Here is a 12,048-nt window from a genome sequence, read left to right as displayed (position 1 = left end):
AAAAAATGGGGAAATGGGGAAAAAAAGAGGGAAAATGGGGAAAAAAGGGGGGGAAAAGGGGGAAAAAAGGGGAAAAAAGGGGGAAAAATGGGGGGAAGATGGGGGAAAAAGGGGGGAAAATGAAGCGAAATGGGGAAAAAAGTGGAAAAATGGGGGGAAAATTGGAAAAAATGGGGGGAAAAAGGGGGGGAAAATGGGGGGAAAAAGGGGGAAAAAGGGGGGGAAAAAACGGGGGGAAAGGGGAAATGGGGGAAAATGGGGGGAAAAGGGGAAAAAGGGGGGAAAATGGGGGGAAAGGGGGGAAAAGGGGGAAAATGGGGCAAAATGGGGAAAAAAGTGGAAAAATGGGGGGAAAATTGGGAAAAATGGGGGGAAAAAGGGGCGAAAGGGGGGAAAAATGGGGGGGAAAGGGAAAAGGGGGAAAATGGGAAAAATGGGGGGAAAAAGGGGAGAAAAGAGGGAAAAAAGGGGGGGAAATGGGGAAGAAAGGGAAAATGGGGGAAAATTGGGAAAAATGGGGAAAAAAGGGGGGAAAAGGGGGAAACAAAAGGGGGAAACAAAAGGGGGGGAAAATGGGGGGAAAAAGGGGAAAAAAGGGGGAAAAAGGGGGGGAAAAAAGGGGGAAAAAAAGGGGATTATGGCTTCAAAATGAGCAGCCTGAATCCCACAAAATGAAACCCAAAAACCTAAAAATGAAACCATCGAATCTCCAAAAATCAACCCCCAAAATGAACCCCAGAAAGCCCCAAAATCAACCCAAAATCCCCAAAATCCATCCCCAAAATGAACCCCCAGAACCCCCAAAACAAATCCCAAAAACGAAGGCGTTGAACCCCCCAAAATGAGCCCAAAAAATGAACCCCCAGAACCCCCAAATGAACCCTCTGAACCCCCAAAAATCCCCCAAGGAACCCCCAAATTCACCTCCCCGAACCCCAAATTCCCCCCCTGAACCCCCAAAATTTTCCCCGTCCCCCACCTGGGCTCAAGGTCGGCTCCTTCGGGCGGCTGCGGGAGAGGAGGCGGAGATTTGGGGGGATTTGGGGAATTTTGGGGAAATTTTGGGGAATTTTGGGGGGATTTGGGGGGATTTGGGGAATGTGGGAGGATTTGGGAGGGATTTGGGGAGATTTGAGAGGGATTTTGGAAAATTTTGGGGGAATTTTGCGGGGATTTGGGGGAATTTGGGGAATTTGGGGGGGAATTTGGGGGGATTTGGGGGGAATTTGGGGAGATTTGGGGGGATTTGGGGGGGATTTGGGGGGATTTTGGGGGAATTTGGGGGAATTTTGGGGGATTTGGGGGGATTTGGGAGGGATTTGGGGGAATTTGGGGGGATTTTGGGGGGATTTTGGGGATTTTGGGGGGATTTGGGGAATTTTGGGGAATTTTGGGGGGATTTGGGGGAATTTTGGGGGGATTTGGGGGGATTTGGGGAATTTTGGGGGAATTTGGGGGGATTTTGGGGATTTTGGGGGGATTTGGGGGGATTTGGGGAATTTTGGGGAATTTTGGGGGGATTTGGGGGGATTTTGGGGGAATTTGGGGGAATTTGGGGGAATTTGGGGAATTTGGGGAATTTGGGGGGGAATTTGGGGGGATTTTGGGGGGGATTTTGGGGGGATTTGGGGAATTTGGGGAATTTTGGGGGAATTTTGGGGGAATTTGGGGGAATTTGGGGAATTTTGGGGGAATTTGGGGGAATTTGGGGGGGTTTGGGGGGATTTGGGGGGATTTGGGGGGATTTGAGAGGGATTTTGGGGGGATTTGAGGGGATTTGGGGGGAATTTGGGGGTTCTGGGAGGATTTTGGGGGGTTCAGAGGGGTTGGAGGTAAAGGGGGGTAAATTTGGGGTGAGGGAGGGGGTTCGAGGGGAACTTTGGGGGGGATTTGGGGGTCGTGGGTGGGATTTGAGAGGATTGGGGTGGGGTTTGGGATCTGGGGAGTTCACAGGGATTTGGGGGGATATTTTGGGGTATTTTTGGGGATATTTTGGGGGTTTTTGGGGGGTTTTGGGGGGTTTTTGGGGTCCCACCTCTCGGGGCTCCCCTGCAGCAGGTTGGTTGAGGATTTGGGGGGGATTTGGGGTCCGGGAGAATTCACAGGGATATTTTGGGGGGGGTTTTGGGGTATTTTTGGGGGGTTTTGGGGGGTTTTGGGGGTTTTTGGGGTCCCACCTCTCGGGGCTCCCCTGCAGCAGCTCGGCTGGGGATTTGGGGGGAGTTTGGGGGGGATTTGGGGTCCGGGGGAGTTCACAGGGATATTTTGGGGTATTTTTTGGGATATTTTGGGGGGGTTTTTGGGGTATTTTTGGGGTCCCACCTCTCGGGGCTCCCCTGCAGCAGCTCGGTTGGGGATTTGGGGGGGAGTTTGGGGTCCGGGGGGGTTCACAGGGATATTTTGGGGGGGTTTTTGGGGTCCCACCTCTCGGGGCTCCCCTGCAGCAGGTTCGCTGACGACGCCGCTTTGCGGCTCAGGCGCTGCCGGGGGCTGGGGGGGCCCGAGGAGGAGCTGTGGCGGCGCAGCCTGGGGGGGTCCGGGGGGGTTTTGGGGGGGTTTTGGGGGGGTCCGGGGGGGTTTTGGGGGTTCAGGGGATTTGGGGGGAATTTGGGGGGTTCAGGGGATAAAAGGGTTTAGGGGGAATGGGGGGGGGGGATGAGGAAATTTGGGGTTCGGGGGGATTTGGAGATGGGGGGAGGGTTTGGGGGGATTTGGGGGGGTCCGGGGGGGGGGACAGGGGGTGGGGGATGGGGGGGACACCGTCAGTGAAGGGGAGACACCCCCGACCCCCCCCAAACCCCCCCAAACCCCCCCAGCCCCCTCCCCCATGACGCCCCCTCCCCACCGCCCCAATTTCCCACGGGGGGGTCCTGGGGAGGGTCAGGGGGGGCTGGGGGGGGTTTGGGGGGTCCCGGGGGGGTTCATGGGGAACTTTTGGGGGTCTCAGGGGTCCCTCCCGGCCATCCCAGCCCCCCTCCCCACCCCTCCAGCCCCCTCCCCAGTTTGGGGGTGCCCCCCCCTCCTCACAGCTCTTTGCGGGGTCCCCGCGGGGCCGGGCTGGGGGGCGCCGGGGGGGTCTCGGGGCTCGGGGGGGGCTCCGGGGACCCCGGGGCGGGGGGACACGGGGGGGACCCCGGCGGGGGCGGCTCCAGGGGGGCCCCGCCGGTCCCGGGGGGCTCCTGGGGGGGGCTCGGGGGGCGCGGGGGGGGCTCCTCCGTCTGTGTCCCCACGCTGATGCTCCGGGGGGGCTCCGGGGGGGGCTCCGGGGGGGCTCCGGTGGGGGCTGGGGGAGGGGGGGACAGGGGTCAGGACCCCAAAAAGCCCCCCCGGCACCCTGAGACCCCCCCCAGGAGCCCGAGCTGGGGGTGCAGGGAAAGAACCGGGACCCCAAAAAGGGTGGGGGACCCCCAGATGGAGACCCCAGCCCCATTTGGGGGGGTCCCAGGGTCCTTGGTGGGGGGGGGGGTGGTCCCGGCGCCCACCGAGCCCCCCGGGGTGTGGGGGGGAGGGGATCGCAGCCCCCCAAACTCTGCCCCAACTTTTATTTGGGGGGTTCCAGCCCCCACCGCGGTGTCCCCCAGCCCCGTGCGGGGGTCCCGCAGCCCCCCCGGGGGGGGTCCCCGCTCTCACCGAGCCCCCCGGGGGGGTCGCAGCCCCCCAACCTGCGCAGGGTCTCCCCCAGCGCCGCCTTGACCAGCGCCAGCTCCTGCTCCACCCTCCGCAGCCGCAGCTCCAGCGCCCCCGGGGGGGGCCCGGCCTCGCCGGGGGGGGGGTCCCAGCTCACCTGGGGGGGGGGCAGGGTCACCCGGGGGGGGGGACACTGGGGGGGGGGGCACCCGGACATCGGGGGGACCCCCGCGTGATCCCCACCCCCACCCCCGGGAACCCCCCGGACACTCGGGGACCCCCCCCGTGTGTCCCCTCCCCCCCTCCCCAAGTGTGACCCGCGACCCCCCCGCCCCCCCCCGGATCTCAGGAGCGCCCCTCCCCCACCCGTGACACTCGGGGACCCCCCCGTGCCCCCCGCCCCCAACACCGGGACCCCCCCCCTTTCTGTGTCCCCCCCTCAGATGTCACCGGGACCCCCCCCCGGGTCACCCCCCCACCCCCCGGGGACCCCCCCGGGTCACCCCCGCGGCCTTTGGGGACCCCCGGTGTCCCCCCCGTGCCCCCCCCCGTGTCCCCACGTGTCCCGCCCCCCCTTCCCCGCCCCATTCCGGGCTCCGCCCCCGCCCCGGCCCGGGGGGGGGTCCCGGGAGGGTCCCGGGGGGGGGTCCCGGGGTTGGGGGGGAGCCCCGGGGGTCCCCCCGCCCCCCCCGGGGGTCTCACCGCGCTCCGGGGGGGGCTCCATGGCCGGGCCCGCGGCCGCTCCGACACCGCCCCAGGAAGCGCGGCCGAGTCACTTCCCCCGGCGGGGGGGGCGGCCCGGGGGGGCCCCGGGACACCCCAAAATGTGCGGGGACCCCCCAGGGGGGCGGCAAGCCCCGGGGAACCCCCAAAATCCGGGTCGGGGGGGGGGAAGAAGAGCAACCCCCCCCTCCCCAAAACAGCCGGGACACCCCAAAATCGGACCCGCCTGGGGACCCCCCCCCGAAATGAGGGGGGGGCTGTGACCCCCCCCCCCCCAAAATAAATTGGGGGGGAGGGGCTCGGCTGATCCCCCGAAACTCCCGCGGGACCCCTCCCCAAAATCCCACCGGGGTCCTCAGTGCTCCCTGCCCCCAAAATCGGGGTCTGGGTGACCCCCGATCCCCCCCCCACCCGTGCTGGGGGTCCCCAAAATTCGGGGTGACCCCCCCCCAAAACACAGACGAGGCTGAGGAGGGAGCGTTTATTGCAGGGGGGGGATCGGGGAGGGGTCCCCCCAAAAAACGGGGGGTCCTGGTTATAAATAAAGGTCTGGGGGGGGTCCCGGAGCCCCGGGGGGGTCCCGGGGGGTCCCGGGGGGGTCCCGGGGCCCCCCTAAACCTCAATGTCGGGGTCGGAGCCGCGGCCCTGGCGCTGCAGCTGCTCCTCCTGGCGCAGCTTCGGCTTCTCGGTGCGCGTGTGCCACACCAGCACCTGCGTGCGCCCCCAAATCAGCCCCGGATCACCCCAAAAATCACCCCGAATCACCCCAAAAATCACCCCGAATCACCCCAAAAATCACCCTGAAATCACCCCAAAAATCACCCTGAAATCACCCTGAAATCACCCCAAAAATCACCCCAAAAATCACCCCAAAAATCACCCCGAATCACCCCAAAAATCACCCTGAGATCACCCCAAAAATCACCCCGAATCGCCCCAAAAATCACCCCAAAAATCACCCCGAATCACCCCAAAAATCACCCTGAAATCACCCTGAAATCACCCCAAAAATCACCCCGAAAATCACCCCGAATCACCCCAAAAATCATCCTGAAATCACCCCAAAAATCACCCCGGATCACCCCAAAAATCACCCCGAATCACCCCAAAAATCACCCTGAAATCACCCCAAAAATCACCCGAGATCACCCCAAAAATCACCCCGGATCACCCCAAAAATCAGCCCTGTATCGCCCCCATTGCCGCCCCGGAACTGCTACAAGATCACCCCAAAAATACCCCCGAAACACCCCAAAATCACCCCGAAACACCCCGAAACACCCCAAAATCACCCCGGGATCACCCCAAAATCACCCCGGGATCATTCTGTGTGCCACACCAGCACCTGCACCCCCAAATCTGCCCAGAGTTACCCCAAAATCAGCCCAAATCCCCCCCCAGCCCTCACCTGGGTGCAGCCCTCGGAGCCTCCCGGGCGGGGGTCTCCAGCCCCCCAAATCCCCCCAAAAATCCCCCCAAATTCCTCCTCAGGACACCCCAAAATCCTCTAGGACCCCATGAACCCCCTCCAGATCCCTTTGGGACTCCCTGAGGGACCCCAAAACCCCCCCCCAGGACACCCCCAGACTCCCCCAGGACACCCCCAAACCCCCCCAGGACACCCCAAACCCCCCCAAACCCCCTGAAAACCCCCCAAACCCCCCCCAGGACACCCCCAGACTCCCCCAAAATCCCCACCTGGGTGCAGTTATCGGCCCGTGGCTCCAGCTGGGCGGGGGTCACCAACCCCCAAACCCCCCCAAACCCCCTCAAACACCCCCAAACTCCCCCAGGACACCCCCAAACCCCCCCAGGACACCCCCAAACCCCCCAAAACCCCCCCAGACCCCCCAAAATCCCCACCTGGGTGCAGTTATCGGCCCGTGGCTCCAGCTGGGCGGGGGTCACCAGCCCCCAAACCCCCCCAGGACACTCCCAGACCCCCCCAGGACACCCCCAAACCCCCCCAGGACCCCCCAAATCCCCACCTGGGTGCAGTTATCGGCCCGTGGCTCCAGCTGGGCGGGGGTCACCAACACCCAAACCCCCCCAGGACACCCCCAAACTCCTCCAGGACACCCCCAAACCCCCCAAAACCCCCCCCGACCCCCAAAATCCCCACCTGGGTGCAGTTATCGGCCCGTGGCTCCAGCTGGGCAGGGGTCACCAACCCCCAAACCCCCCCAAAACACCTCCAGACCCCCCCAGGACACCCCCAGAGCCCCCAAACACCCCCCAGGACACCCCCAGACCCCTCCAGGACACCCCAAACCCCCCCAGGACACCCCCAGACCCCTCCAGGACACCCCCAAACCCCCCAAAACCCCCCTCAGACCCCCAAAATCCCCACCTGGGTGCAGTTATCGGCCCGTGGCTCCACCTGGGCGGGGGTCACCAGCCCCCAAACCCTCCCAGAACACCCCCAAACCCCCCCAGGACACCCCCAAACGCCCCCCGAATACCCCCAAACTCCTCCAGGACACCCCCAAAGCCCCCCAGAACACCCCCAAACCCCCCCCAGGACACCCCCAGACCCCCCCAAATCCCCACCTGGGTGCAGTTATCGGCCCGTGGCTCCAGCTGGGCGGGGGTCACCAACCCCCAAATCCCCTCAAACACCCCCAAACCCCCCCCAGGACACCCCCAGACCCCCCCAGGACACCCCCAGACCCCCCAAATCCCCCCCAGACCCCCCCAAATCCCCACCTGGGTGCAGTTATCGGCCCGTGGCTCCAGCTGGGCGGGGGTCACCAGCCCCCCAAGGAAGGAGCTCTCCAGGAATCCCCTCTCGGCGCGGGGGTCGAATTGGGCTCGGGGGTGGGCGAGCAGCAGCCGCAGCCCCACGGCGAAGCCGGCCATGTCCAGGGGGAAGGGGCGCTCCGGCCTCCAGCCCGTGTGGAACCCCACAACGCGACCCCCCGAAACCAGCGGCCGCTCCAGACGCAGACCCCCCACCAGCCCCACCGGCCACACGGCCACGCCGCGGGTGCTGCGCATCTGGGGACGGGAAAATGGGGTTTGTAAGGGGATTTATAGGGGAATTATTGGGGAATTATTGGGGATTTATTGGGGGTTTACAGGGGATTTATTGGGGAATTATTGGGGATTTATTGGGGATTTATTGGGGATTTATAGGGGATTTATTGGGGATTTATAGGGGATTTATTGGGGATTTATTGGGGATTTATAGGGGATTTATTGGGGATTTATTGGGGATTTATAGGGGATTTATAGGGGAATTATTGGGGATTTATGGGGGAATTATTGGGGATTTATTGGGGATTTATTTGGGATTTATTGGGGATTTATTGAGGATTTATTTGGGGTTTATAGGGGAATTCCAGCCCCACCGGCCCCACCGGCCACACGGCCACGCCGCGGGTGCTGCACATCTGGGGACCAGAAAATGGGGTTTGTAAGGGGATTTATAGGGGAATTATTGGGGGTTTATAGGGGATTTATTGGGGATTTACAGGGGATTTATTGGGGAATTATTGGGGATTTATACGGGATTTATTGGGGATTTATGGGGGAATTATTGGGGATTTATGGGGGAATTATTGGGGATTTATTGGGGATTTATTGGGGATTTATTGGGGATTTATGGGGGAATTATTGGGGATTTATTGGGGATTTACTGGGGATTTATAGGGGAATTATTGGGGGTTTATAGGGGATTTATTGGGGATTTATGGGGGATTTATTGGGGGTTTATAGGGGATTTATTTGGGGTTTATAGGGGAATTCCAGCCCCACCAGCCCCACCGGCCACACGGCCACGCCGCGGGTGCTGCGCATCTGGGGACGGGAAAATGGGGATTGTAAGGGGATTTATAGGGGAATTATTGGGGATTTATGGGGGATTTATAGGGGATTTATTGGGGATTTATTGGGGATTTATTGGGGATTTATAGGGGATTTATTGGGGATTTATAGGGGATTTATTGGGGATTTATTGGGGATTTATAGGGGATTTATTGGGGATTTATAGGGGATTTATTGGGGATTTATTGGGGATTTATAGGGGATTTATTGGGGATTTATTGAGGATTTATTTGGGGTTTATAGGGGAATTCCAGCCCCACCAGCCCCACCGGCCACACGGCCACGCCGCGGGTGCTGCGCATCTGGGGACGGGAAAATGGGGTTTGTAAGGGGATTTATAGGGGAATTATTGGGGGTTTATTGGGGATTTATTGGGGATTTATTGGGGGTTTATTGGGGATTTATTGGGGATTTATTGGGGGTTTATTGGGGATTTATAGGGGATTTATTGGGGATTTATTGGGGATTTATTGGGGAATTATTGGGGATTTATTGGGGATTTATTAGATATTTATAGGGGATTTATTGGGGATTTATTAGAGATTTAGAGGGGATTTATTGGGGATTTATAGGGGAATTATTGGGGATTTATTGGAGATTTATAAGGGATTGATAGGGGAATTATTCGAGATTTATAGGGGATTTAGGTCGAGCTTAGGTCAAGCTCAGGGTGGCTCAACAAGGCTGGGGTGAATTGAGGCTTTTCCAGGTCGGGTTTTTTTTGGGATTTTGGGGTTTTTTGGGGGAATTTTGGGGTTTTTTTGGGGAATTTTGGGGTTTTTGGGGAATTTTGGGGTTTTTTGAGGGATTTTGGGGTTTTTTTGGCATTTCCAGCCCCTCACCTCCTCGAAGAGCCGCAGGCTGTAGGTGTTGAGGGGGATTTGAACGATTTTGGGGGGATTTGGCTGAGTTTAGGTCGAGCTTAGGTCAAGCTCAGGGTGGCTCAGCAAGGCTGGGGTGAATGGGGCTTTTCCAGGTCCGGTTTTTTTTGGGATTTTGGGATTTTTTGGGGAATTTTGGGGTTTTTTGAGGGATTTTGGGGTTTTTTTGGCATTTCCAGCCCCTCACCTCCTCGAAGAGCCACAGGCTGTAGATGCTGAGGGGGATTTGAGAGTTTAGGTCGAGTTTAGGATGGCTCAGGGTGGCTCACCGAGGCTCAGGTGAATTGGGGTTTTTCCAGGTCCGTTTTTTTTGGGGATTTTGGGGTTTTTTGGGGTTTTTGGGCATTTCCAGCCCCTCACCTCCTCAAAGAGCCACAGGCTGAGGGGGATTTGAACGATTTTGGGGGCATTTGGCTGAGTTTAGATCGAGTTTAGGGCGGCTCAGGGTGGCTCAACAAGGCTGGGGTGAATGGGGCTTTTTCCAGGTCCGGTTTTTTTTGGGATTTTGGGGTTTTTTGGGTTTCTTTGAGCATTTCCAGCCCCTCACCTCCTCGAAGAGCCGCAGGCTGTAGATGTTGAGGGGGATTTGAACGATTTTGGGGGCATTTGGCTGAGTTTAGGTTGAGCTTAGGTCGAGCTCAGGGTGGTTCACCGAGGCTGGGGTGAATTGGGGCTTTTCCAGGTCGGGTTTTTTTGGGGGATTTTGGTTTTTTGGGGGGATTTGGGGTTTTTTGGGGGGATTTTGGGTTTCTTTGAGCATTTCCAGTCCCTCAGCTCCTCGAAGAGCCACAGGCTGAGGAGGATTTGAACGATTTTGGGGGGATTTGGCTGAGTTTAGGTCGAGCTTAGGGCGGCTCAGGGTGGCTCAACAAGGCTGGGGTGAATTGGGGTTCCTCCAGGTCCGTTTTTTTTGGGATTTTGGGGTTTTTTTTGGGATTTTGGGTTTTTTTTGGGAATTTTGGGGGTTTTTGAGGGATTTTGGGTTTCTTTGAGCATTTCCAGCCCCTCACCTCCTCGAAGAGCCACAGGCTGTAGATGTTGAAGGGGATTTGAACAATTTTGGGGGCATTTGGCTGAGTTTAGGGCGGCTCAGGGTGGCTCATCGAGGCTGGGGTGAATTGGGGTTTTTCCAGGTCCATTTTTTGGGCGGATTTTGGGATTTTTTTGGCATTTCCAGCCCCTCACCTCCTCAAAGAGCCGCAGGCTGTAGATGCTGAGGGGGATTTGGCTGAGTTTAGGTCGAGTTTAGGATGGCTCAGGGTGGCTCACCGAGGCTCAGGTGAATTGGGGCTTTTCCAGGTCCATTTTTTGGGGGGATTTTGGGGTTTTTTTGGCATTTCCAGCCCCTCACCTCCTCGAAGAGCCGCAGGCTGTAGGTGTTGTCATCATCAGCGAAGTAGACGACGCCGGGCTCGTCGCTGCGCCGCGTGTCCCGCAGCCAGCGCAGCGCCCGGTTCCGCTGCTCCGCTCCCCGCGGGAACAGCCAGGACGGGGCCCCGGGGCCCCCCCGCAGCTCGGGGGGGGTCTCGGCGCTCAGGTGGGTGAAGGAGACCCCCGAGGCCGCCAGGACCCCCCCGACCAGCGCCGAGGGGGCGGCGGCGTCCTCGACCACCACCCAGTGCAGGGCGGGGACGTGGAGCAGCGTCTGCGAGAGGCGAACGAGCTCCGCCTTCTGCACCGGCCTGGGGGGCGAGAAATGGGGCTGGGGGCGGCCTGGGGGGTCCCAGGGGCTCGGGGGGGATCGGGGGGGGGGCTGGGGTTTGGTTAAGGGGGGGTAAATGGGGCTGGGGGGTTGCAGGAGCTCTGCCTGGGGCAGCGGCCTGCGGGAGAATGGAAGGGGTTAAATGGGTCTGGGGGCTCCGGGGGGGGTTTGGGGAGGGGTCTCACCTGGCGTAGGTCGGGGTCACCACGTAGATGGGGGGCAGCGCCGCCCCCTCCCCCCCCTGGGCCCCCCCGGGGCGGCCCCGGCGCCGCTCGGGCTCGGGGGGGGGGCAGGGACAGGGCCGGCCTGGGGGGGAGGGGGCGTCAGGGACCCCCCAAAATCCACCCCGACCCCTCCCCCACCCCCAATTCCATCAGGGAGCCCCCCCGGGACTGAGGGGATCTCGAAATTTCCCTCAAAAACTCCCCCAAAATCCTCCCCAAGTCCCCACAAACCTCCCCAAACCTCCCCCAAAATCCCCCCAAAAAGTCCCCCAAGACCCCCTTAGATCTCCCCAACCCCCAAAAATCACCCCCAGACCCCAAAAATCATCCCCAGACCCCCCCAAATCCCCCCCAGACCTCCCCAATCCCTTTAAAATCGCCCCCAGACCCCCCAAATCCCCCCCAGACCTCCCCAATCCCTTTAAAATCGCCCCCAGACCCCCCAAATCCCCCTCAGACCTCCCCAATCCCCTTAAAATCGCCCCCAGACCCCCCCAAACCCTTCAGATCCCCCTCCCAGACCCCCAAATTCCCTCTCGGAGGGCACAGCCCAGCCCAGGGGGGGTTCCAGACCCCCCCAGGACCCCCCAGGACCCCCCCGAGCCGCCCCCGGCCCTCACCGAGCTCCCGGAGGGCGCAGAAAAGCCCCACGAGCGACACCACGAAATAAACCAGGAAAACGTTCCTGAGCCGCAGCCGCATTGTGGGGGCGGGGAGGGTCCCGGGGGGGTCCCGGGGGTCTCTCAGGGGGTCCCGGTCTCACATCCTCCCCCCCCGGGGGTCTTTACCGGCTCCCGGTTCCCCGCCCCCCCCCCAATCCCAGTTCACTCCCGGTGCGGACGTGGCGCTGGTGCCGGCCCGGGCTCGGGGGGATGTCCGCGGGGGGGTTTCTGACCCTACCGGGGGTCCCTGGGGAGGGGTCGGGGGGTCCCGGGTGGGCTCCCGGGTGGGGGCGGGGTCAGGGCCGCTCTCGGGGGCTCGGCGGCTCCGGTGGGGCAGCACTTCCGGTCTGGCGGCCACTTCCGGTCCGCCCTCCCCGTGTTCCCCCCTCCACCCGCGGCTGAAA

General features: G+C 60.9%; 2 protein-coding genes across 2 annotated transcripts in view; both read right to left on the bottom strand.

Annotated features, from left to right (window-relative positions):
• EML3 (EMAP like 3) overlaps positions 1-3,844 on the bottom strand; it is a 22,669-nt gene extending 18,825 nt beyond the window's left edge. The window contains exons 1-4 of the mRNA XM_086870878.1: positions 3,631-3,844; positions 3,028-3,283; positions 2,425-2,526; positions 980-1,008 (exon numbers count right to left, since the gene is read on the bottom strand). Coding sequence (XP_086727004.1) covers positions 980-1,008; positions 2,425-2,526; positions 3,028-3,283; positions 3,631-3,844 — 601 coding nt within the window. The remainder of the gene's footprint in view (positions 1-979; positions 1,009-2,424; positions 2,527-3,027; positions 3,284-3,630) is intronic.
• Positions 3,845-4,817: 973 nt separating this feature from the next.
• On the bottom strand, positions 4,818-11,996 carry B3GAT3 (beta-1,3-glucuronyltransferase 3). Its single transcript, XM_086870963.1, has 5 exons — positions 11,603-11,996; positions 10,944-11,064; positions 10,408-10,738; positions 7,057-7,347; positions 4,818-5,061 (listed from the first exon to the last, which is right to left on the bottom strand). The coding sequence occupies exons 1-5, from the start codon at positions 11,682-11,684 to the stop codon at positions 4,963-4,965; spliced, it is 924 nt and encodes a 307-aa protein (XP_086727089.1). The 5' UTR covers positions 11,685-11,996; the 3' UTR covers positions 4,818-4,962.
• Between the last annotated feature and the right edge of the window lie 52 nt (positions 11,997-12,048).

Source organism: Cyanistes caeruleus, chromosome 34 (assembly GCF_971803275.1).
Source record: "Cyanistes caeruleus chromosome 34, bCyaCae1.hap1.1, whole genome shotgun sequence".
Lineage (NCBI taxonomy): Eukaryota > Metazoa > Chordata > Aves > Passeriformes > Paridae > Cyanistes > Cyanistes caeruleus.
Note: the sequence above shows the minus strand (reverse complement) of the source record. Positions and strands in the feature narration are given on the sequence as shown.